Raw genomic sequence first — 27377 nt, 5'->3', positions numbered from 1 at the left:
TAAACCCTACATCTAAGAATTACGTAGAAGGGGGGAAGTCTACCTTTTCGGACACATCTCGAGGAAGGAGGGAAGTCTAGCTTTTCGAACACGTCTCTATTTTGAAGAAAGAGGAAATATATTCAAGTATTGTTGTTTAGGTTCCGAATTACTAAATGACAAGAAAGAAAATGTCCGAATTATTTTCTAGTTCACGGAATCAAATTAATTCCAGTTTAAATATTCTGATACTACTAATTTCCTATTTTACGATATAGTGTTTGAAAAGTTGAATTTCGTGCTGCTGACATTAATATCATTCCTGGAAAGATGGCTGTAGTTGGAGAAGTCTGGAAATTTGAGTTATTAAGTAACTAGCTAATCATTCGATAGACTGTGGGATAAACAAGAAAACAGAGAGGGGGCAGAGGGAGAGGGAGAGAAGGAGGAGGAGGAGGAGGAGAGAGTGTGAGCAGGAGAATCGAGATGTTTTTCAACTGTAAAGTCCTGTACATCGTAACACTTGCCTGTAGAAGAGCGGGAAAAAAAATTTGAGGAAAAGGATAATTGACTCAGCGTAACTGCTTAAATGTTTTAAAATTCTAGTATTAAAATAGAAAGTTATTATACAATGTCCATAAAGACTTCATTGTTTTCGACCGTTTAATCATTAGACATTTGGAATGGACCGAAATTCTATTTAGATCGAAGAACCATTTATCTCTTAACCACATCCTCACATGACTTCATTCTCAAGCATCACTTGACTCAGATAGCTTTTCATAATTCAACACCACCGATCACAGAAAGGGGCTGAAAACAGAAATAGCAATCATAATATATACAATGCTGGATCATTTGATGGATAGCGAATAAATTAGTAAATCGACACGCGGGGTGTTGAGAAATCTTCCGTGGAATTTATTACCCAACTAACACGAGTTATGCAAACCACATTGAATGAGTCAGTGAATTAAATTCTTTATTAAATTAAAATGGTTGCATCAATATTGATAAATTAGATTACCTAACATAATAAAACACGCTTGAATACAATAGAACTATTCACTCGAGTGATTTCTCTATCCTTAATTGCGTAAATATTGTAGAGATAATGCTCCATTAGAGAGAGCTTGAATTTCTAATCTTGTTGCTTTAATATGAAAACTTTCATAGATGAACGACATTGCATCTAATCACTCAGTAGGTCTCAATCGATCGACACATTACTCTTTTGATCTGCATTAAGAACTCTATAGATATTTAAAATACAGTCACTGACGCTGCTGCAAACAGTTTATTGAGTTATAAACTATTTTCCCTTAGGGGAGAGCATAACATTGCACTTCAGTTATAGCGGTCTACAAAATTTGTGTATTGTGTTATAGTGTTGTCTTTCATATTTCATTGGATTGCTGTGTTACAACTGCTGAAGACTTCGTTTTTATTTAGTGAAACATCTTAATGTAAATAAACTTCCAGATGCATGTTCATCCCCAGTTAAAGAATTGGGATCAGCAAGCTATCAACACACTCCTGTATAATACAGTGGCCTTTAAGCTTACGATAAGAAATGTGCCTGTTCATTGCACATATTTAGAGTTAAATAATCATTATGAGCATCATTTTTGCATGCTTAACAAGCTACGCAGTTATACTTCAGAGTTGGAGAGTGGTTTCATCATCATCATCATCATCATCATCATCATCATTATAATCATTTAACGTCCGTTGTCCATGCTGGCATGGGTTGGACGGTTTGACCAGGGCTGGTAAGCTAGAAGGCTACACCAGACTGCAGTCTTTGGCATTGTTTTCTACGGCTGGATGCCCTTCCTAATGCCAACCTCTCCGAGAGTGTAATGGATGCTTTTACATGCCACCGGCACGGGTGCCATTTGCGTGACACCGCTATCTGCCACGACTGCAATTTTGCTCGCCTTCGTAGGTTTTCTTCTCAAACACAACACAACATAATGTCAAAGGTCTCGGTCATTGCTTCCGTGAGGCCCAACGCTCGAAAGGAACTCAGCGACTTTGCCTCTGGGAGGCCCAACGCTTGAAAGAAAGTCAGCCACTTTGCCTCCGGGAGGCCCAACCCTTGACAGATGATATATTGTATTCAAAATTATTGCTGTTGATTTTAAACCCCATATCAGCCTTCACCAAATTTACGTATAACCAAAGTCATTCAAGCCATGACCACCCACCCTGCGTGGTTACTCAGTCTCTTATTTATAGCAGGCCGAATGACCACAAAGATGTTCTGTTTGTGTTCAAAAAATGTATATATAGTAGGTACATTGATATCTAATGGTATGTACACACTGGAATAATAATATATTTTGAGGAGATGAAACACAGCCGACTCATAAGTTAATGATGCTGGAAACAGTTAGTTAGATTATCCACTGTATTATATACATACATACATACATACATATGCACTCTCCATACACGTTAATATATGTATGTATGTATGTATGTATGTATGTATGTATGTATGTGTGTATGTATGTATGTATGTATGTATGTATGTATGTATGTATGTATATCAAGAATTTATGTTATATGGCATTTGATATTCCTGTCTAAATTGTTCTAATACATGTCATTGGCCATTCTGGGTTATCTCTCTTGTCCCATTTTTGTTTAAACTATGAAAACTACCTAAGCCAGAAATGGGGCCTACTCTTTTTTGTATAAGTCCTTGGCTACTGGAGATAAGGACGGTCAACTGCCCTGATGATGAGGGTTATTGGGCCACAAATACGCGTCTACGGCTTTCTTCTTATCTCTAGACAATAAACATTTCCGTTTCTTTGATGTCATATCAACTTTGGAGAATTTAGAATCTTCAGATTATCTCCCCTTCGCAAGTGGAGCTGATCTAAATTGCCATTTGGTATTTATGATGCATCATCTAGAATCAGAGATCAATTCAATAAGTCAACAATTTATGTTTTATAGTATTTGATATTTCTTTCTTTCTTTCTTTTTTCTTTCTCCCCCCCTCTCTCTCTCTCTCTCTATATATATATATATATATATAACTATTGAATAAAATTTTCTTTTCTTTAAGTTATCTTCGTCTACGATGCCGGCCATTGGCAACAGACCATGTACCATAGTGTGTTATATTTGTGGCCGTGAATTTGGTACCAAATCAATCTCGATCCATGAACCCCAATGTCTGAAGAAGTGGCACATCGAAAATGACAAATTACCGAAGAAACACAGACGACCAGTGCCCGTGAAGCCTGATAGTATTCTTCTCGTTCAAAGTAAGACGTTAATAATAATAATGATAATAATAATAATAATAATAATAATAATAATAATAATAATAATAATAATAATGAAAATTATTAATATTATTATTATTATTATTATTATTATTATTATTATTATTATTATTATTATCATTTGTTTGACTTTTGTTTTGTATTTGTACAAATTGGCTCCAAGTCTAAACCCGAAGCCTCAACAGACAATAAGTTAGAAGTTCATGTTGGTGTTAGAATGTTTAAGAAAACAAGAAAATTATGAGTTTGTTTTTAAAATTTGAGATTACACAGACAGTATTTTACGTAGGACATGGGCAGTTCTCATGAGCACTATCTTTTGAATTTCTGCCATTTTGGGGTTTCCTGGAATCTGAGCTAGGTAGCAATCAACCCCTTTTGCTATCATTACTAGGGCACCTATGACAACAAGTATTGTTTTAGTCTTGAGGTTCCAAAATTTGACAATTTCTATTTCAAGATCTTTATACTTGCTTAGTTTTTGGTAGGTCTTGACAGATACATTTATGTCGATTGGGACAGTCGTATCAATGAGGAGGCATGATTTTTGTCTGAAGTCTTTCAATATAATGTCTGGCCTATTCACATCTATCTTTCTGTCATTTTGAATGGTAAAGTTCCAGAGGAATGAGATGTGATCATTTTCAAACACTGGAGGTGCTTTGTGTTCCCATTAGTTTTTATCATGGGGCAAGTCCAGGTTTTTGCAAATTACCCAGTGAATATATTTTGCTGCTCTATCATTCCTGTTGAGATACTCTCTAGGTGCAAGAAGAAGACTGCACATAGAGACAACATGATCGTTGGTTTCATTTTGTTGTTTACATACACGACATGTTGGGCTACAGCCGTTCTTTAATATGTTGTCCTGGTAGTTTCTTGTAGGTAGGCATTGATCTTGGCTGCTATGATAAACCCTTCTGTTTCTGATTTTAAACCAAAAGACACTAATCATTGATGGGTAAGGGCTTTGTCAACATCGGCACTATTAGCTCTCTTTGGGTAATTGCCATTGAGAGGTTTTTCTTGCCATTTCTCAGTAAGAATATCTAAGGCAGCAGTTTTAGCATGGGTTTTCATACGCTTAGCTTTGTCTGTGCTTGTTTCTAGTACGTCTAATTCTGGAATTTGTTGTATTTGAAATTCACTTACATATTCCTTTGCCTCTTTTGTTACTGAATATGATGCTTTGTTGTTTTCATGCTTTGAGACAAGTTTTAATATCCAGTCATCAGAGTCAGGTAGGTGTCTAGGCCAATTGTGACAATCTTCATTGTTAATTCCAGTTGTAAACGTCCACGACCACCCTCTTTTCTTGGCAGGTAAAGTCGTTCTATATCTGCCTTAGGGTGGTGCATTCTATGCATTGTCAACAATTTTCGTATTTTTCTGTCAAGATTACATATTTCAGTAACTGACCAGTAAATGATATTGAAACTGTAAGTCAAGACCGGTATAACTAAAATATTGATCGCTTCGATCCTGTTTCTTGCATTCAGCTCTGTCTTGAGTATTTCCCTCACCCTGCGATAACATTCTCTTCTGATCTTTTCCCTCATCACTGAATGTTTGATTCTGTCCCCTTCAAATACCCCTAGGTATTTGTAGCTCTCCGCTGGTTCTAATTCCTTTATGACATTCTGCTGGTCAAGATTAACATTGAATGTTTCTGTCATTTTTCCTTTGATAAAGGTAGCTTTTGCACATTTATCGAGGTCAAATTGCATCCTGATGTCATCACTGAATTGTTTAGCAATTACTAGTAAGCCCTGTAGTTCTTGCCATTTTTTGCAAAGAGCTTTAAATCATCCATATAAATCAGATGCTCTATACCTTTATCAAACATTTTATAACCGTATTGTACATCATTGAGCAGTTTCGAGAGAGGTATTAGGGCTAGACAAAAGAGAAGTGGTCACCCTGGAAAATGCCACATGAAATTCTTACATCTCCAGCATTAAGAGATTCATTGTCACTGTAGAAAGTCAGTTTGGTTTTCCATGATCTCACACATACAGACAAGAAGTTTCGCAGAGTAAGTGCTATTTTATATATTTCCAGACATTTCTTTATCCAGCTACGTGATAGACTATCGGAAGTTGTTTTATAGTCTATCCAGGCTATCGACAAGTTTTTGTGTCAGTTCTATATTTAAGAGATGAGGAATTATGTACATTATTTACATTTGACGGATATTTGTCCTCATCTTGTTTGTTGTTAACACAACGTTTCGACTGATGTACCCCCAGCCTTCATTAGGTGTCTTGGGGAAATTTCGAACCTGGGTTCTCATTCCTAAAGTATTTTTCGATGTTGTTGTGGTTGTTATTATTATTATTATTATTGAGTGAGAGAGCAGGACATGCCATCAAAGTGACACTGGGGTAAAATATACGAAGCCCAGTATACCCATCATGACTACCTGTCTGATAAGGGTACACCAGGCACATGCATCACAACCATATGTGCGTAACATAGTGATCTCATATGAAGATAAACAGCGCATGACCTCGCAGGTGGGGCCCAGTTAGAATTTTCTTCAGGTCGAGTAGCCCATCCTGCTCAAAAGGTCCTTGAATAAGGTTTGTTTAAGGATGTTGAGCAAAATACCTATGTTTCCCAATGTGAATTATTCAAACCCCAAAGAATTCCTCTCAACACTTGGCTATGATGCTCCCCCACTATTTCTGCTCATGATCAGAGATGCACATATCGTCAGCCACCAAGAGACATGCTCAACTGGTTAAGGTCAAACAACTGACAAGCAAAGTTGTGGTATTAAGCAGAATATTTGCTGTAGACCATCTTTTTATACCAAGACAAAACAATGTACATGATAACACTTCTAATCAGTTAAGATCAGAAGCCATGAGAACCACTGCCTGGTACTGCATCCGGGCATTATTATTATTATTATCATTATTATTATTATCATTATTATTATTATTATTATTATTATTATTATTATTATTATTATTATTATTATTATTATTATTAGGGGTTCACTTAACGCTTTCCTTTCCTCGATCATTCTAAATTTCGCTGCTTGTCATCTTGGAAGAGTTTAATTAGTTCACTTTGCTTTGTTCCACCCGAAAAACTTATTCAAGCTTTTTGTTTAGGCAAAATTTTCCTCTGACGCATAAAAAACCACCTCAAAACATCAGTCAAAAGATTTCTGATTCTTTAATGACAAAATATAACACAAATTAAACACATGCAGGCACCAGGCGACGTAAGTTTTTAATCCCCAGACTGGCCTTAGGTATTTTCGATCTGCCCTTGTGTCACTCACTCCAGTCTCCTGATCTTTATCGAAATATATTTGTGTAAAGTGATTTTTTTAGTGTCTTCCGGTGTTTCCTTTGTCGTTTTCAGGAAAATTGTCCTGCCATTCATTGTTGAGTGTACTTTGGCGTCACTTAACATTTTTTTTTCTATCAACTCGGATTTTTCCATTGTACGACAAGCTTGTGCAAGCCCGTTCTCATTTTGCTTAGAAATAAGAAGGGCCGCTGTTTTCATGGTATTAATGTTTCTGTTGTTGTTGGTGATGGTGGAGTCCGTACTTTAGTCATTTTAAATTTTATCCCGCTCGTCATAGCTGCTGCTACTTATGTTGCTGCTGTTGTTGCTGCTGCTACTGCTGCTGTCGCCACCGCCTGTGCTTCGTCTCTTGACCACATCAGCTAGTGGTGGGAAAGCAATGTTATAATGGCTGTTCCAACAGCCATCACTTCCCATGATTCGGGAAGCCACATTGATATTCTTTTCTTTTGTAAGATTGAATTTTCAATTTTAAATCTTAAAATTCGCTCCTAAAGGGCAAACTCTCGCCAAACCACCCCACTTTGCTTGCAGTGAGCTGGCTTATTTTGCAAACAGTTCAAAAAATTTAGAAAAAGCTTACGGGTCATGAGCAAGCGTCTACACCTTCTTAATACAAATAATGATAATGATAATAATAATAATAACAATAATGATAATAATAATAATAATAATAATAATAATAATAATAATAATAATAATAATAATAATAATAATAATAATTTATCTGTTTGTAGGTAGCAGTGGTATGTATGACGTTGATGCAATGAACGAAGCTGCATGGAAGAGTTCTCAAGCAGCATTGGTCCCATGTCGTGTATGCAGTCGTACGTTTCAACCAGATAGACTTATCGTACATGAAAAGAGCTGTCGACCAAAGAAGAGATAAAATAAATAAAAAATAAAGGCAAACGTATTTTTGTAATTGGTAAGTATTTGATAGCAAAGAGCCATATTAAATGTGGAGTCAGGAGTACACTCTTTGTGAAATCCTGAAGATGATTAAAAGAAGCTAGAAAGAGAGGAGCGAGATGGATGAAGTGGGGGACTTAAGGAGAGAGAGAAAGGCAATGCTTAGCAGGATATATATGAATTAGAATGCGAAATTGAAACCCTTTTCGGTATTTAGCTTTATTCATCTTAGGTCTGAGTTCAAATCTCACCTATTTTCTTTTTATCTCTCCAAGGTTGATATCAGTAAACGCTACAGGGCTACACAGAGACCAATCTACGATACCTCATCCTGCAAATTTGTGGACTTGTACTATGTGAGAAGTCATTATGTACGTCCATAAATGAAGTGCAAAAATTGGAATTTGGTTGAGATTATAAATGAAGATTGTTCTTACACGCTTCATTTTTTTTTGTGTACTATTACAAGTACATACTCAGAGTCTGCTTGGTGAGCCTGCTTATAGGTCACCGTCATTGTATGCTACCGTCTTGCCCATTGTACATCATCTCCCACTGATATTGCTACAACCACCATTCTTTGGATGTTCACTTAATCTGCTAGAAGTAGCAAACAAGTCTCATATCATTTCTTAAATAAAAATTGGGCCATTGAATAATAAAAGATTTTTTTCTATTCCTTCCTTAAATAAAGCAAGAACACGCAATATAATGCAGTTCCCAATGTATGAAAAGACAAGATGCTTTCAGCTGGCCATTCCCAAGCTGACCTGGGAATAAGCAACAACAACACGAGAACATGATTTCTCGTTGAAGTTATTTCCTCTCATGCTGCTAATAGCTTTTAGGGCGGCATGAATGTTGCACATAATCATTTTTACCTTTCCAAATGTTAGTAACATTTTTGCGATTAACTTTATCATATTACATCTCTCACAAAGAGAATTAAGCATTTTTGCCCGAGATACACACCGCTTAGTTTTCAGAAACAAATTATAACCATTCGCCCTCCTCCCCACATATTTCCAAGTAGATCGAAAACCCTCTTAGTAGTTAAGGGAAGACGATTTTTGATGGCCTGGGGATGTACTGGGTATTACAACAATCATATATTTTGTTATGGCTAGTTTGAAATGAAAGTACATTCATTATAAGGTTTTTCATGACTTCCATGTATATATCAAGGTAACATGGGGAACAGGAAACCATGGGGTTGCGAAGCGAACTTCTTAAACAAAAGCCATACATACACCGCACTTGTGTATATATGCCTCATCTGAAGTTTCGCTTCACCACACACCTGGCATAAATGCTACTGCACATTTTCTCTACCCATGCCTTCATTGTACGCATATTAGGTATTCACTGCTCATTTTATACCTACCGATCAAGGTTATATATTCTCTCTTACCAACATTCTAATTCCTTTCTTTTCCCTTTCGTTTGAACAGCCTTTTTAATACTGCTGAAATGATAATACTTCATGTTATTTGAAACTAATATCATGCTGTGGGATGTCTTCAGCAATATTGACTTTGTTGGGAGCAATCCAATCAAACTCCTTGTGCAATCCCCACTCATGTCTTTTTTTTCCAGTGGCAGTGGACTGCGGAGTTTCAGGCTAATATTCAGACACATTACTAACACTAGTCGACAAAGCGCTGCAAAAATCGTGCACTGCACTTTCTCCTTAATTAACGAACAAAAGTTATATTTTTCTCTTTTATTTCTCTCTAAAATATTTCTGTTTGAAATGTTAAGGGGTGATATTGCAAACAATCAGACATGACTTCTGATAAATAACCTTTCTAAAGTCACAAGGCCTGAACGTTTAAGGGAGAGGAGAGGGATCCTTGATTACATCGACCCCGATTCTCGACTGGTACTTATTTCATTGATCCCAAAAGGATGAAAAGCAAAGTTGACTTCTGCAGAGTTTGAACTCAGAACGTAAGGACAATGCCGTTAAGTATTTTGTATGGCGTGCTAACGATTGAGCCAGCTTACGGTCTTATGGTTTCTGATAAATGACAACAGCTTGCTTTTGTTTCTGCGAAGTCTTTTACTGACAGAAAGTGGGGGAGATAGAAAATATTTTGTTGAAATAAAACTAAGTTCATTATTTACATTATTTAATTTGACGGATATTTGTCCTCATCTTGTTTGTTGTTAACACAACGTTTTGGCTGATATACTCTCCAGCCTTCATCAGGTGTCTTGGGGAAATTTCGAACATGGGTTCTCATTCCTAAGGTATTTTTCGATATTATTATCATTATTATTATTATTATTATTATTATTATTATTATTATTATTATTATTATTATTATTATTATTATTATTATTATTATTATTATTATTATTCAGGTCACTGCGCTCTTAACCAGTACGGGTATATGGCGTAGTAGTTCAGAGCGCGGGCTACTAACCCCAAGATTCCGAGTTCGATTCCAGGCAGTGACCTGAATAATAATAATAATAATAATAATAATAATAATAATAATAATAATAATAATAAAAATAATAACATCGAAAAATACCTTAGGAATGAGAATCCAGGTTCGAAATTTCCCCAAGACACTTGAAGAAGGCTGGAGGGTATATCAGCCAAAACGTTGTGTTAACAACAAACAAGATGAGGACAAATATCCTTCAAATGTAAACAATGTAAATAATGTACATAATTCCTCATCTCTTACATATAGGTTGTAGAGAGAGCGTATATTTATCCTCTAGACTAAATTTCTTATTTTTCTAATCCAATCTACTGTATGAGTTTTGATAATTTTCAAAATAATTTTCAATATGTTTTTTCTTTTACTTTCAGTTATTGTGAAAATGAATTGTATATAAACACTCCGACATTAAGCTGGGTTTCTCATGCATCGAACCATCCAGTGTCAAAAGCTCAATATGAATTCTGTGTCAGTACATTGTTTAACATGTTCTCAAATCTTATATCTTCCAGCGGTCATCTTTCTCAGCTGTTCTTCCATTGTTGAAACCACTATTATTTTGTTCCTGAGTTCCCTTGTGGAAAAAAAAAAGAATTTTGTTATTATTCAATGGTCCAGTTTATATTCCCATTTGGGATCTCTTCATAATCAATGCTAATTTCCATATTCCAATTCTAATCATATATGACACAAAAGGTGTCAGGTTTATCTAAATAATAATAATGATAATAATAACGATGATGATGATGATGATGATGATGATAACGATAATAATAATAATAATGATACTAATAATAATAATAATAATAATAATGATAATAATAATAATATTTTTCTTTACTGGACACAATCGCAACAAAAACATTTAGGATAAGTCAAAAACAAAGGACAGATTTACATATGCACGTATAAACAAAATAAACAATAGTAATTAACAAGAGTATTATAATAACAAAATTACCAAATAGGGGATAGTATCACCCAACAGTAACCAAAGAATCCGACAGATCTTGGATTACCCCAGCTGCCAAGTGTTCCACTCCTATCAATTCAGTCCATTCTATAGGTGTAAGCTTAGGCCCACTCATCGGAGCCATCTTCACCATATTAACCCACTTATTAACAAATTTTTGGAGAGCAGCGCCTTCCTTTCAAACCTCACCTTCCTTTACAAATGGCACTTAGAAGAGTCAACGGCAGGAGAGGAAAGTATCTGCAGTCAGTAATTTCAGTCTAGTTCACCATACAACATCCCTCACTATAGTCACCAGACCGAGGAACGCTGTTATCCCTTCTCAGTCAAAGGAAGGTGGTGGAGTGATCTTCACAATGGTGTCGGCTGATAGCCAGACACTTCTTACTCGCACTCCACAAGTCAGCAATGTTAGTACACTACGAGCGCGTGCATCATGTGCAGGCCTGGTGGACGACACCGCCATGCCTATAGAGTTTATCCTGAAACGGTAATATCTCTCACCACACCCCGGCAGCATTGCCGGACCAAGGATTTCTAGAAATTATTCATAGGCCCTTGACCGAAAGTCCTCCGAAACAGAGAAGCCAGTTTATTTCCGGCGACGTCCAAAGTCTTTCTTGAATATGTAGTCGCTCTCGCTTATCACAAATCCTATATAGAAACTTATGGTGAAGCTTCCAACGACCACATTGTTCGACTGGCAGAAAACTTTGAGCCTCTGACGATACTTTAGGTGTCGGGTGCCCGGCCTCGGTCTATGCCTAATCCAAGACTGCAACTCTGTCAAAGTGAGTCTAATAAAGGTGACCGCACCTACACGCCGTCAAGGAAGCGCAAGAAATGTCGCAACCTCTGCATCTCATTAGCCACTGCATGCTCAGCCCTCAAAGCAGCAGATGTTGACAGTGAATGGAGCGTCTGTCCACCAGAATCCGTCCCTTCCACAGTAAGTGGAAGAGTTGACACTCCAGTCGGGTCATCAACGGAGCCGGGCATGACACAATAGCCAGGTAGTAGCAGGTGATAGATGCAATGTAGGCGTTCTCCACCCCGCCCTACCCTTCAGGGTGAAATTAGTGACACTGCTTGTCATCTCGAACCAGTTCTTGTCTACCTAGAGATCTCAACCAAATCAGACACCGAATAATGCAACCGGTCAGTAACCTCAGGCAGCATGAATATGACTCTCCAGATGCCGAGCTGCAGGCCCATCGACTTTTCCTGGTTAATCTTTTCTTTTGTCAATTTTTTTTTCTCAGAAAAGTGCCGATCTGTCCCAAGATTATTAAGGTGACGACATGAAATTGCATATATCTGTGCCGATCTTTGGTTACTACATTGGCCAAGATCTTAAATTCTACATTTTGTAGTATTACTGGCCTGAGTTTGTCAAAATCAACTCCCTTGTTCGGGTCCTTTCTCTGTAGCACTACTTACACCTCATTTCGCAGAATTGGGAAATTTTCCATTCTGCTGCCAGTTGCAGTAGACATTTGTCAAGAGACCTCCGAGTAAGATGACATATAAAAGTAAAGCTTGTAAGGCAGAGCATCCAAACTTGGTGACTTATTACTTGTGCAGCCAACCATCACTTCCTGTATGTCATTAGCTGTTATCGGCCTTTCGCAGAACTTTGCATCTAGTCGTGATCTGCGGTAGGTCATTTAGGTAGGTGGTAAGGTCCACTCTGTCTCCAACCGCCCTAAACAGTTGAGCTAAATGTCGCTGGAAAGCTGCACACATCTGCTCGGAACGAAGTACCATGCGCTTTTGCTGATCCGTCAAAGACCGAATTGTGGCTTTGTTGCCACGTTGTGCTTCTGCCTTACAGGACCATCAAACAGCTTTCGTTCCCTCATACCTTATAGCGTGCACCTTTGTGCCCTGACAGCACAACCTTCGTGGTTAGCATTGAAGACTTGCTCAAGAGTCAATCTTGCCGTCAGCGCGTCAGTGGCAAAGCCTTTCCTTGGTACCTCCTCTGGGATACTAACTAGCTTTTCCTCTACTCTATCACTATTTCTTTACTAATCCATGTTGTTTTTAATCTAATAGCCATGTTTGAGCTGACCACCATCGGTTATTGATGAATGCCTTTGTTAACTTCCTCTTAATTTATTCTCTAATCCGGTAACTACAAACTTGGCATGCCTGAAAAGACGCGTTCTGTTTCCAATAATCAGGTTTCTATTCTGCTTGTCAAGGTCGATAGTACAGATAAAAATGTTTAGTCTAAGTAGCCGACCACTTTGAATTGTGGGCAACCTATACTGTCCCTGTTAGTTTGTCTACACAATACTCCACCTAGACACGTTTTAGATAAACCGATGCTGTTTGCCCGTGTTCACATCTGGGCATTCGGGAAATCTAGTCACTACCTGTCAAACAGTTGGAATCGTATGAACAGGTTTGTGATGCTTTTGCACCCAACTCTCTTATCAGTTAACACCACACAATCCAAACGTGCATCCAAGATATCGTTCCAGTTGTCCATTAACGCTAAAGCATTCTGACGTTCCAAGGAAAATCTCCAGACTCCTAAAGAAATCTGGTTGCCCTGACGAGGTTATAGACAGCTGCTGGTCTGAAGGCACTCCTTCGTTACATTTCACATCCAAGATAATCAGTTTCCTTTTCGGGCCCAGGAAGATCGACTGTTTCTCGAGATTCAAAGTTTTTCTAAAACAACGCTGTCAATCCACCTCCCATTCCAGGTCCCTTACAGATGTGTAGATATCAGTCATCAAAAATGGACGCTACGGCATGTGTACTGAACATCCTAGTATCACTTATGGTTATCATATCCCTAGCTGATGACTTGAGGTCATTGAGCAAGTGTCCCTGATTCCAGATTGGCTCATGAATGCGCATTTATTCAACCTACTTTTAAAGTTGTCTTGTTGGTAGAAGGAAAGAACAAAGAAAAACAGGTCACCTAACTTAAAGATGTTTCTTTAGGCAATCGGTTATATAAAAAAATACCTTCACCATGTAGGGTTTTGCGGGGAGCCTTTGAAGTTGCCTGACGCTGGAGTTTCGAATGTCATTTAGAAAATTTCATTTTCTTATATTTGTCTACTGGCAGCCTTACAAATTTCAAGTTCTCTGGGATTTCCTCTGCGCTTTTATTATAGGCCCTCCCCTCTATCCTTATGTCTCCACTTTGTACTTTTGAATTGCAGTCCTTTATTTTTACTTCTTACCAGGACAAAACTGAATGTGGGTGCAAATTGTTGCTGCTTTCGTTCTGGTCGTTGGTGGCATTATGCAGATACTAGTTTTTCTCTTGTGTTTTCGTTGTTTTGTTATGTTTTCTTTTAGTTGCTATGAGTAGAGGTTATGGTGTTGCTGGTGTTTTTGCTATTGTTGTTGTTGTTGTTGTAGATATAGCGTTAAATGGGAGAGATGTGGAGTTGGTGTTGTTTTATGTTTTGTATAACTTCTTTAATGTTTCTTAACGTTTTTTAACCCTTTCTTTGATGTTCTTTTTTTCCTTTTTGGTTTAACCTTTCTTGCCCTCTTTCTTCATCAGAGGTATGGTCAGGAAGTTCCAACTTAGACGAAAGCAAGCGCATGTTTTCTTGTGTGTGTATGTCTGTGTTTGTGCATGTAGGAGGGCAGAAATGGGGGCGGGGTAGAGAGAATGCAGAGTTGGGATATACCCTGGGAGGCGATTAATTTGTTATGATCAAATGTTCTACCCACTTAGCATTTCGAAAGCCTGCCTTCCACATTTACATGTAGGTCCGCCCCTTTCGGATTCTTTCCAAATGCTCACGCTTTACACAGAGCAGGACCTCTAGTGTGATCCCAAATCACCCCACTCTCTTCACACCAAGCAGCTTTGCGCCCCTCTAACATTATGCATACCAATATCCATTAGCGAGCTAATTCCGTTGGACTCTTGGTATTGTTAACTTTAGCCCCCTACTGCTCTATTAAGTGTGGAAGAGATCGAAGTCCCCACCGCGACAAACGACTACTGAATGTTGTACTGTAGGCTTCTCAGTCTCAAATAGAAATTCGCTCTCCCATTCCCGATCTAACTTGCTTCAGATATATGTTGCTTACCATGCATTGCAGAGGGCGCTTTCTATGTGTGCATTCGAAGTCGTTCAGGCAACATGTTATTATACTCGCACAGCAGTGTAGAATAAACTTTTAACGGTTGCAGGTAGAGCTTCAGGAGGGGTCGCAAGCTTTAACCTTCTCCTCTGATTTTTCCTAAATCGAGTGGTGTTCTGTAATTTCACCCTCTTATCTTCTGGAGAGAGACTGGAGGTCACTCCAGCAAAGGAAGCTTTGCTATTATTGTAGTTATTGTTGTTGGTGATGATATTATTGGTTCGTGTTCTGCCATGTTGATGACGTTATCTTTGCGTTTGCTGCTGCTGTTGCTATAACTTTTGTCGTCGTTACTGCGGTTATTGTTATTATTGGGGTGGTTGTGTTTCTGTCGCTATTGTTTGCTGTTAATGTGGTGACGTCGATGGCAAGGACAACTCTCGTGCTGATAATTCTGCACGTTTCTTTGCCTGACATGTTCCTACAGCTGCTAATGTTGTTAATTTTGTTTCGGTCGGTACTAGTGGTGGCGATGGTATGTTCGTCAGCACAACTTTTCCAACATCTATTTTCCCTCCCTGGACGTTTTGCGAAATAATTATTTTAAAAATTTGTTAATGAGATGAGCAAATTTTCAGCAAATGATTAACAAATTCCTCACCGAAAGCAGAAACGCAAAGAGCTGAGTAACCCTTCAGAATCTTTTAGAATTTTACTCAAAAATTTGAAGTAAGATTTTACGATGACAGTTAAATTCAAACAATTACGAGAGACTCGAACAAAATAACAATAACGATAATAATAATAATAATAATAATAATAATAATAATAATAATGATAATGATGATGATGATGATGATGATGATGATGATGATGATGATGATGATGATGATGATGATGATGATGATGATAATAATAATAACAAGGATAATAATAACAACAACATCAATAATAATGAAAAATGGCAAGAAAAACCTCTCAATGACAAATACAAAAAAAAAAAAAAATGCGATGTTGACAAAACACTTACCAATCAATGGTTAGTGTGTTCTGGCTCCGGAACAGACTGGTCAGTTCGACTTCGTCTTCGCCTACCGCCTCACCGAGTGCGTCATCGCTCTTTTCCTCCACTAACCCTGTATAGAACTCGAGAGTAGATGTTCCACTGATCGCATTGCCCGCTTGGTAGAGGGCAGTGAGTGCCTGGTGACATTCCAGATGCCAGTCACCTTGTCTCGGTCTCTTCTTGACCCTGGATTGCAGCTCAGTCAGGGAGACGAGCTGGGGAAAGGCTTGTTTGATAAACAGCGACCACACCTGTTCACCGTTTAAACAGAATATTTGGAGATACCACAGCCTCAGCACATGTCTGCGCATCATTAGCCACGGCATGCCCAGCCTTCCGCGTAGAGGGTGTTGGCAGCAGATGGACCGCCTCACCAATGAAACCAGTCCCTTCCACAAGAATATGAAGAGGAGGCACTCCAACATGGCGAGGTGCGAACGGGGCAAGGCACGACTGTCAGGCGGTAGTAGATGACCTCGTCCCAATTCTTATCCACCTGGAGATCCGGTCCGAACCAAACCCCATGCAACTTTACCGGTCCGTCCGTCCAGCATCCAACGACGCTGTTGGACGGCATGGACTTGCCTCTCCATGTGCTGAGTTGCATGCCCACCGACTTTTCCAGGTTAAGTTTTGCTCCCGTCAACTTTTCATATTCTTCCAATGATGTGCCGATCGCCTAAAATACAATTCCAGTCGCCCACTAATGTTCATGAGCGCGATATTCTTAGAGACGCCTCATGACGTCTGAAGACTTCGTTCTTCTTTTACTTATCGAAGTACAAACAGCCACTTGTCTAAAAGCACTATACCGCCATTGATACACACGTCTATGACCACCAGCCTATTATCTGCGGTTAGAAAGATCGTCCTTACCTTTATATTCTTACCTTTCCGATACTGTACTCTCATCTCTCAAATCGGACTAGCGAAAGAAGTATGGATCTCGTTGTCTGCCAGAAGGAGAGCAAGCTAGTTCTTGGAAATCCTAGCCCTGTTGATAATTACCACATCTAGATTTTGTAACCAAATATAATACAGCAGGTTTTTCAGCTTCCACACCGACGTCAAACCACGTGAGTTTATGATCTCATACTGTTGATACTGTGGATACTGTTGATACTGTGGATACTGTTGATATTGTTGATACTGTTGATGTTGTGGATATTTTTGATGAAATTGTTGACGAGGCGGCTGATTCATTTGTTTTGCCACGCTCTTTTATTTTAGTGAAATTTCAGCCTGCTAGGTGTTCAGACCGCGGATGTATAACTCTTCAACCTTGGCGATATCTCTATTTTCTGTCCTTTCTCTAATTCTTCCATATCATCCTTATTTTCATTTGCTGAATCTCATGACTGTATTGCCGAGCGTGTTCTTATATATCTATGTTTGCACGAATGTTGCTTTGTTTAGGATGGCACTTCAACTTGATCTCCTTGGAAAGTTGTCGTTGTTGTGACCTCTGCTTTTTCTTCGACTGTTATTGCTGTTGTTATTGCTTCTGTGTATTTTGTTTTAGCTGTGGTCGAGGTGTTGATAATTAGCAAGACATATCCACTACCTTTCTTTTCTTTCGCATGGAACAGTAAGATCTTATGCATGTGTAGCATTTGTGCTTCTTATGCATTCTTATGCATGTGTAGCATTTACGCTTCTTGTCCTCGGCTATCATCATAATTTTCTCACATTTCAAGAATTTCAAGAGCTTCAAGTTATTCCTCACATAACACGCAGTAAAACTAATGCTTCTTAATAATAATAATAATAATAATAATAATAATGATGATGATGATGATGATGATGATAATAATAATAATAATAATAATGAAAATAATAAAAATAATAATAATAATAATGATAATAATAATAATAATAATAATAATAATAATAATGATTTCTTTTATTGGCCACAAGGGGCCCAAGATAATATCGAAAGACGAGTTACAGCACACGCAAAAAAATAAAATACAAAAACAGGTAGTGTTCACATTGATAAAAGAGAGATACTATCACATTAAAGGATAAAACAGAGGGTATATAATAGAAATTAAAGAAAGAAATAATAAATAAATAAATAGAATCCCCGATAGCGGGAATTATTATTATTATTTTCCGCTAAGGTCGACCTTTATCTTTCATTCCTTCGGGGTCGATGGAATAAGTACCAGTTATGCACTGGATTGATGTAATCGACTTATTTGACGGATATTTCAAGCCTTATGCCTATAACAGAAAGGTTTATTATTATTATTATTATTATTATTATTATTATTATTATTATTATTATTATTATTATTATTATTATTATTATTATTATTACTATTATTATTATTGTTGTTGTTGTTATTATTATAAAGGCGGCGAGCTGGAAGAATCGTTAGCATACCGGGTGAAATGCTTAGCGCTATTTCGTCTGCCGCCACGTTCCGAGTTCAAATTCCGTCGAGGTCGACTTTGCCTTTCATCCTTTCGGGGTCGATTAAATAAGTACCAGTTACTCCCTAGTAGAGTCGATGTTACCGACTTAATCCCTTCCCCCAAATTTGAGGCTTGTGCTTCCAGTAGAAAGAATTATTATTATTATTATTTGATGAAAACTCACAGCTTATTTTGCTGGTTATGATGGAAAGTATCAACTGTCCGCAGCCAGCAGACTAAGGTGACACTTGTTTACAGGTCATGCTTCAAGAACCCTGCGAAGAATTCTTGCAGTTCCAAGCAATATTATTTTTGTAGGTGTTCTACCTTCACACTTTCAGCAATCCTTTTTGGCCTTGTTGGTCGTTGAGTGTTGATATTTCCAAGTGCACCAATTACTAATGGTATCACGCCTACTCTCCTCATTGACCACAAACTTCGTTACAATAATAATAATAATAATAATAATAATAATAATAATAATAATAATTATTATTATTATTATTATTATTATTGGCGGTGAGCTGTTAGAATTGTTAGCAAACTGGGCGAAATGCTTAGCGACATTCCATCCATCTTATGTTCTGAGTTTGAATTCTGCTGACGTTGACTTTCCATTTCATCCTTACAGGGTTGATAAAATAAGTACCAGTTGAGCACTGGGATCGATGCAATCGACTTACCCCTCCCCCAAAATTGCTGGCCTTGTGTCAAAATTTGTAATTATTATTATTATTGTTATTATTATTATTATTATTATTATTATTATTATTATTATTATTATTATTATCATTATTATTATTATTATTATTATTATTAAAGATTAGTTAGTAGGTACATAACAGATGTGGTAAAATGTTGCTTTCAAATTCAGAGCTCAAATCCCTCCAATGTCAACTTTCCTTTTCAGCCTGAGTTGATAAAATAAGTACGAGGGTTAGATGAAAGGTTCATAGGCTAACTCTGAAGGAGTGATGCTAGAGCTGTGAAATCTCGCATGCATTAACTTCCCTTATTAATGACTTCATTGTTTCATTCCAAGTAAACTGACATCTGACTGTTCAAAGAAGACTTCACAAGTAACTAATAACGACTTCTCTTGAAAGTGGACAAAATTTGGCATCGTCGTCTCATCAAATACCTGCCGAAAAAGAATTTATCCCTCAACTACTTTCATGCTGATATGGTTGCTACATTAAGAGGTGACGCTCTAGCGTTATCAACAGTGCAAAAGTAAACAGCTGAATTGAGGAGAAAAAGGTAGAGTCTAAAAGATCAGCCACAGTCTGGACGTCCTGCAACTGCCACCACCGAAGAAATCATTAATCGTATTCACTACATGGTGATGAATAACAAGCGATTGACTATAAATCAAAAAGCCAATGCTATTAGTATATCCTGTGAGAGAGTTGAGAATATCCTACACATTGAACTTGACATGACAGAAGTTTTTGCTTCATCATTTTGAGCCAAAGATAAAGAGATTTTCCATAGAGTGGAAACACCCTTCCTCACCTACTCCATCTGCAGGGAAAGTGATGGCTCAGGTTTTGGGGTGCAAATGGCATGTGTTTATTGATTATCGTCAAAAGGGTCACGTCATCAATGGAGAGTACTACGTCAACTTACTGAGGCAGTTAAGAAACAAGAATAAACGTCCACAAAAACAAACGAAAGGGGTCTTGTTTCATCAGGGCACTGCTCCAGCGCACAAGTCCTTAGCTTCAATGGTTGCTGTGCGTGACTGTGGCTGTGAACTGGTTGATCACCATCCCTATTCTGATAAGGTCCCTCTCTTCCCCAACATGAAAAAGCACTTCGCTGGGAACCAGTATTGTAGTTTCATATCTGTTGTTTTGACCAACAAGATGAAAGCTTTTTCATCAATGGGATCCACGTACTGCAACACCGAAAGAAGTGTGTTGACCGCAAGGAGGACTATGTTGAAATATAAACCGCACTTGATTACATTCCATAAGTGTATCTTGGTCAGCCTATGAACTTTTCAGCCGACCCTCGTACAAGTCTTGTGTGTTGGGTTCATCCGATCATCTATAAACTATAAGCTTCCCTTAAAATGTGTGGCCTTGTGCCAAAGCCAGAAATTATTATTATTGAAGACATCGTTGGTTTCATAACTCGCACCATTTCAAGAGCGTTACTCAATTGTTCATTCATTAAAGGTTTATGCGTAAGAGCGAATACTTCACCAGTAGAAATATCAGCCGTAGCAGCTGCAGTAGTAGCAGTGACAGCAACAACATCTTTCGTATATATTTTATGACTAATTAATAAGTGCTTGTTACTAGTCCTTACATACCCCCCCCCCCATCTAGAGATACATCTCCGCAAGGAAGGACCGCAAGCAAAATAAAAAAAAAAGGAAATGCTTATTATTTATGAAACAAGTATATATTTATGTGGAACTTTATACACACGCGCGCACACACACACATATACAGGGTGGGCCAAAATTACTGCCCCGACTTGAAATGTAATGAAAATGAGAAAAAATGATCATAATGAGGAGATGCTCCATCTTGCACAAAGATTTTCGAATGACGGTATCAAAAACATGGCCAGATGATGTTTATACACAACGCCAAGTAACGATCACCATTCATCGTCTCTCGTAGAATATGGAATGCACAAATTCCTGAAGACGATATCGACGCCCAAATGACAAGAGAAAATGAGTTGATCAAAAAATCTGGAATCTTTGGCTTCGACCAGTATTATCTCACAAAATTCGACACATCGAATAATCGATGACATATAGAAATAATAACAGCATGCATCAAGAAGCTACAGAACTAATAGACACATATAATTGGGACACATAAAATTGGGGTACTAATTTTGGCCCACCCTGTATATATTACAGATATGCATATACATATGCATGTATATGTATGTATGCATATATTATACATATACATGTGTGTGTATCTGTGTATGCGTGTGTGTGTGTGTGTGTAATGTGATGGACGTTTCTCAATCCGACAAAAACAAAGGCTGTTCTGCAATTTCTTGCTGAACGACTTTCTCAGATGATTTGTTTATTGTGATCAAGTGTTTGTGCGGCACATAAGTTCACTTCCTCTATCTAATTGCCTGTACAAGATACACGATGTGCCACACTTCAGATGTCGAAGTGGTGACAGAACAACGAGATGGAGCGTTTAAGAACACAATGCACCACTCGGCCTGGGAATCGAACCCATGCTCTCGCGATTCGTGATCATGTGTGCTACATCCTAACACATACATACCTATGTATGCGTGTGTAACTGTGTGTGCGTGTGTGTGTGTGCGTATGGGTGCGAGTGCGCGCGCGTGTAAATAAAATTTCAAATCATTTACATATGCCAGCAATTATCAATGTAGTCGATGGTCGCCTTTATGAAACACCATTTATCATTTACGTAATGGTTCCATATTCTAATAACACATATTTCAAATATGTATTAGAACTCGAAAATTCGCACATGCATGTGGATACACATACATACACAAGTATAAAATATACATACCTATGTTTATGTTTCATAGAAAAATATGACACGAAGAACGAAATCACCAGGCTAATTAGAGTTGAATGTTTAATTTGGCTGATAAAAGATAACACTGATTTCGAAGTTTCACATGGTCGGTTTTCCTAATTATATGAGAAAAAAAAAATGAAATATTTACATATTGCATACATGTAATCTTTGGTCAAGTGAGAAGAGAAAATGCTTGAGTTAAAGAGGAGGAAGCATATGATGATTAATTTTAGAAAGTTCTAACTTAATTAGGATATTAATAGACAGGGTAAATTTGATAGGTTTTGAAATATATCTAAACATACATTAATTACCTTTGTTTAAAGTTTCGTGTAGGTCATACATAGAGAAATGCTATGTATTTTTAGTTACTTTAACGATGAAGTTAAAGTGAATATGTATTGTTACTTATCACTAAAATTGTATAGAATATATTTCTAAGTCGGACAAATTTAGAAGGTTCTCTTGGTACGTTTACCTTTTGTTATTCATAAAATAAAATCCTATATACACACCCACACATGCGCGCACACACACACACATATGGACAAAAGCAAAAAGTAAGAAGTTGAGATAAGTTCAGAACTGAGAGAACTCAAAGAAACGGAAAGAGTAAACTGTTACAAGGTTTCCGACATCGTGGATCTTTCCCTATTTTGATAGGAAATTGATTTAAAGTAGTCATTGTTCTGAACATTCTATATCTGCAGGATGAAACTGATTGCCAGTGAAGGCTAAGTTAACAGATGTTACATAATATGACTGATTATATAACAGTCACTTTTTTTTAAATGTTGGTGAAAAGTTTTGCAAAACAAAGTATTCTCTATTTTATATCAGAAAATGAATGATTAGATTTCATGCTCCAAATATATGTCCAAAGCGAAGTGTCGCCTTTATTCCGGTTTTGAATCATATATGCGTGTTGATAAACCAAAGTTTAAAATATCTAACGGTTAATCTGATATATGATTTCGATCAGCAGTCAGTGTTATCAATAGCCCATTGTACCAATTCTTTGGCTTTTTAATTATCTTCTAGAGAGCATTTGTCATTGTTTACATCACTGGATCTCAACCAGGGCCCATATGAGCCTTGAAGGTCCATAGAAGATTTAGTTGTTAAAATTTATGTGCAGTAAATTGGTTATACTTCTACAATATACAAACTATTTTAACATTTTTTCGTGCAATTCTTAATAATATTTAATTCAGCGAATATAATAGGAATCAAAGGGATCCCTAGATAAAATATTGCCGAGAACCACTGATTTACACAGTTTCAATTTAACTTGTCATAGATAGAGGGGTTGCTTTTAATTAAGATTAGTTGAAACTATCTCATGTTGGTATGAAATTGTCGGAAAAGAGATTTCAATATAAATTTTGTTGAAAACATGGCATTTGTAAGTGAAGAAATGCATAAAAGTATTTGAAAATTACTTTGGCTACAAATATCGTTACTTGTAACTTATACAGTGAATTGTATCACATAAATATTTTACAGCTCCCGGTGAAATAAACAAGTGAATCATTTTCGATGTATAAACAGCCCATTTAGTGTATTATATTTCATTTTATAGCTTGCTCACACACAAAATCTTTTAATTTGAAATGTGAAAGCGTGTGGCTTAGCGATTAGTGTATTTGACTTACAATCGGAAGGTCGTGAGTTCGATTCCAGGTGACGTATTGTGTCCTTGCTCAAGGCACTATATTTCTCATTGTTCCATTCCACTCAACCGGCAGAAATGAGTTGTACCTGTAGTTCAGTGAGCCAGCCTGGTCATATTCGGTGTGTCACGCTGAATCTACTTGAGAACTACGTTAAGTACGTGCGTGTATGTGGATGTAGTAGAGTTAACCCCGACCGTGAAATTGCTGGTCTTGTGCCAAAATTTGAAATCAATATAAATGCAATACTAGCTCAATGATTTTAGTGTAACATAAATACATGGTAATTGCCTATTATTATGTATATCAATATTGATACACTAATATTGTTACTGCACAGCTGTGGGTATCGTACCGAATATTGTTGTAGCTGCTGCGCTGATATGAAAACATTTTTATTAATAATAATATGGTACTTGTTATGACTACAGTACTAATATAGTTTCAGTGATATTGTATGTTGTGAAATCACTTTGTTACAGCATTAACGTATGACTATAATATTTGACTGAATGCAATAACATGGTCACTGTACTGATGTGAGCTCTGTACTAACATGGCTACAGCTCTGATATCATTATTTTATTCTTGTTGAATGTGACGATGGGAGTATTCTGCTCTTATGAGGTGAACATAACTGAAGCAGATACGAAATTTAATCCAATTTTGATTTTGCACTACTTTTAATAACATATTTACGTGGGTGTTGCACTAATTTATGATAATTGCACTAATATCTATCTCTACTGTACAGATATGGATTTTGTACTGATGTGCATACTGTATTAATGTGGACACACGATTGTGATTTTACTAACGTGCTGACACTAAGTATTGTACTGCTCTTGTTATTATTCCACACTGCACTAACGAGGTGAAAACTATATTGGTCTGGATGTTATCCCAGTGAGGATATTCATGGAAAAGATATACCAAACAAATGGAAAAAATGGAATATAATCAAATACAAAATTCAAAAAGACTTCCGGAAGTCGGCGTCGGGAAGAATCAATAACGTAAAATCGAAGATGAGGTGTTAGTTTGATCTGAGGAAAGTTTCAAACAGAAAAAAGTATCTTTTTGCTGTTGAAAGAGAAAAGATTTTTTTTTTCTTTTTCTTGTAATTGAGAGATTGTAAATGTTTTGTTCATACAGATTAATTACACTTCGCGGATACCTGAGCAAAATGTTGTCATGTAGTGTCCTGAGGTGTGACTGGCTGACAGAAATGGTTTCTCCCAAGCAATGGCCGAAACGTAAGTGAAAGCAGTTAGATGAAGATATACAGCTATCTACCACCACTTTTAACTGGTGTCAAAATTCTCTTCTAAAAAACAAAGAAGGGTTTTGTACTGGAATGCATGAGCTGTAATTATATGATACTGTATTAACTTGATCTTCCTTCCTGTAGGGACATGTACTGTACATGACAGCACCATACTACAGAGTCTACTCAACAATTATGGACTACGTTTAGTTAGCATTGAGTAAGCTCACACTATGTTTGATTGTTGGCTCTCTCTCTCTGTCTCTCTCTTTCTCTGTCTCTCTGTCTCTTTCTCTCTTTCTCTCTACACACACACCACACACGCACGCGCACACACACATATTGTTTGTTTTTATGTAAAGTTATGTGCAAAAACAATTTAACATTAAACTGAAGGATTACAAAATACTTATTTAGTAGATTGCATGTTAACTAACACTTAAAAATAAATGGCTAATTGCGACTTTGAAGTTTCAGCTCCCTTGCCTTCGTCAAGCAGTCTGATGAAGGCGAGCAAGCCGAAACTTCGAAGTGACTGCCAAACTGTTACGTATAAAAGATAACACACACACACACACACACACACACACACACACACACACACACACTGATGTATTGTGTAGAGTCAAAAGTTTTGCAATATTTTCGTAACTTTTCTACTCCAGGCACAAGGTCCGAAATTTTAGGGAAGGGGACCAGTCGATTAGATCGACCCCAGTACGCAACTGGTACTTAATTTATCAATCCCGAAAGGATGAAAGACAAAGTCGACCTCGGCGGAATTTGAACTCGACTTTGCTTTCATCCTTTCAGGGTCGATAAATTAAGTACCAGTTGCATATTGGGGTCGATCTAATCGACTGGCCCCCTCTCACAAAATTTCGAGCTTTGTGACTAGGGTAGAAAAGAATATTTTCGTAACTTTTTGCTTTATTCATCGAGTTCCAATAAAGGCAGCATAGCATTCAAAGTAGAGGCCATCGTGTTGCACCACCTGAAGCCACCATTTTGCCAGTTCTTTGGTCCCATTCTGATACTAGTTCTTGTCTTTCGAGGTGAAGAACTCCTTCACTGAAGCTGTCACATCCTCTTGGTTGATGAAGTATCGCGAGCGCAGGAAGCCAGCCATGGATCGAAACAAGTAATAATTCTAGAGGGCTAAGTCCGGACTATATGCTGGGTGTGGAATCAGTTCAATTCCCTCACGTTTCTGAAGTTTATTCCGACTCACTCAAATGGTATGAGATCTTGCGTTGTCTTGCTGCAGAAGAGGTCGCCTTGTGTTAACCAATGCCAGGCATTTTCCCCGCACAATGGCGTACATCTGCTCCAGCTTTTTGGAGTACATGTTTGCATCGATGGTTCGATCGCCCAGAACGAACCTGCAGTGAATTATCCCCTTATAATTCCATCAGACATAGACCATCACCTTGTGTTCGAAACGCCCATGTTTGGCGACATGTTCCAGAAGTAGGGCCCTGCTTAACTACTGCTTATGCACGTTAGGATTGCCGAAAAATATCTCCATCGGATTATTACTTGTTCCGATCCATGGTTCGCTTTCTGCGCCCGCGACCCTTCATAAACAAAATGGAGGTAGAAGCTTCAGTGAAGGATTTCTTCGCTTCTAAGGACAAGAACTGTTATCAGCATGGGATTAATGAACTAGCAGAAAGGTGGCCTTAGACCGTGCAACACAATGGCCCCTACATTGAATGGTAGGGTGATTTTGCTGTAACTTGACGAATAAAGCAAATAAGTTACTAAAATACTGCAAAAAGTTTGACTCAACACATGTATATGTCTATGTGTGAATTATGTATATACAAATGCACGCGCACACACACACACACACACACACACACACACACACACACACACACGCATACACACACACGTGTATTTAGACATACGTATATGTATATATATATATAGTATATATATATATATATATAAGAATTTTTTTTTAGAAGCGTAATATTGAAATATAGGGCAAAGTGTAAATCAAAATAAACAACGGTGAAAGCCTTAATGCATTTATCATAATTAACTTTAGACTACGTATTGAGTACTTCTTTCCTTGTTACAAGCGGTGAAATACAATATATTCCTATACCATACGCGCACGCACAAAAGAATTATTGTGGGTTTACATTAATGTGAATTGCAATTCAACGAAATATTTCTCGAAGCTAGCGATGAATGGATATTGATTTAAAATTAAATCAGTATGAATCGCTACTCAGAGTTTCTCTAAAGACAGAATGGAAAAAGAAAAAAAAAAAAAGGGAAAAGAAACGAAATTGTAAATGCGAGTAACTTTGGGAAAAGAAGGAAGGAAGGAAGGAGTGCGAGATGAAAATACGTAAGTTTTACATAATATCT

General features: G+C 37.5%; 1 protein-coding gene across 7 annotated transcripts in view; it reads left to right on the top strand.

The window, feature by feature from the left end:
• The window catches only part of LOC106870248 (zinc finger protein 474), a 161892-nt gene that overhangs the window by 133567 nt on the left and 948 nt on the right, over window positions 1–27377 (top strand). For all 7 annotated transcript variants that reach the window (XM_014916607.3, XM_052973221.2, XM_014916455.3 and 4 more), the window contains 3 exons: window positions 3062–3263; window positions 7349–7539; window positions 10351–27377. The exon at window positions 10351–27377 is cut by the window's right edge and continues 948 nt beyond it. In XM_014916607.3, the coding sequence (XP_014772093.1) occupies window positions 3062–3263; window positions 7349–7500 (354 nt within the window). In that variant the 3' untranslated portion in view covers window positions 7501–7539; window positions 10351–27377. The remainder of the gene's footprint in view (window positions 1–3061; window positions 3264–7348; window positions 7540–10350) is intronic.

The sequence above is a fragment of the Octopus bimaculoides genome, chromosome 15 (assembly GCF_046866305.1).
Source record: "Octopus bimaculoides isolate indiv1 chromosome 15, ASM4686630v1, whole genome shotgun sequence".
NCBI classification, from domain to species: Eukaryota; Metazoa; Mollusca; class Cephalopoda; order Octopoda; family Octopodidae; genus Octopus; species Octopus bimaculoides.
Note: the sequence above shows the minus strand (reverse complement) of the source record. Positions and strands in the feature narration are given on the sequence as shown.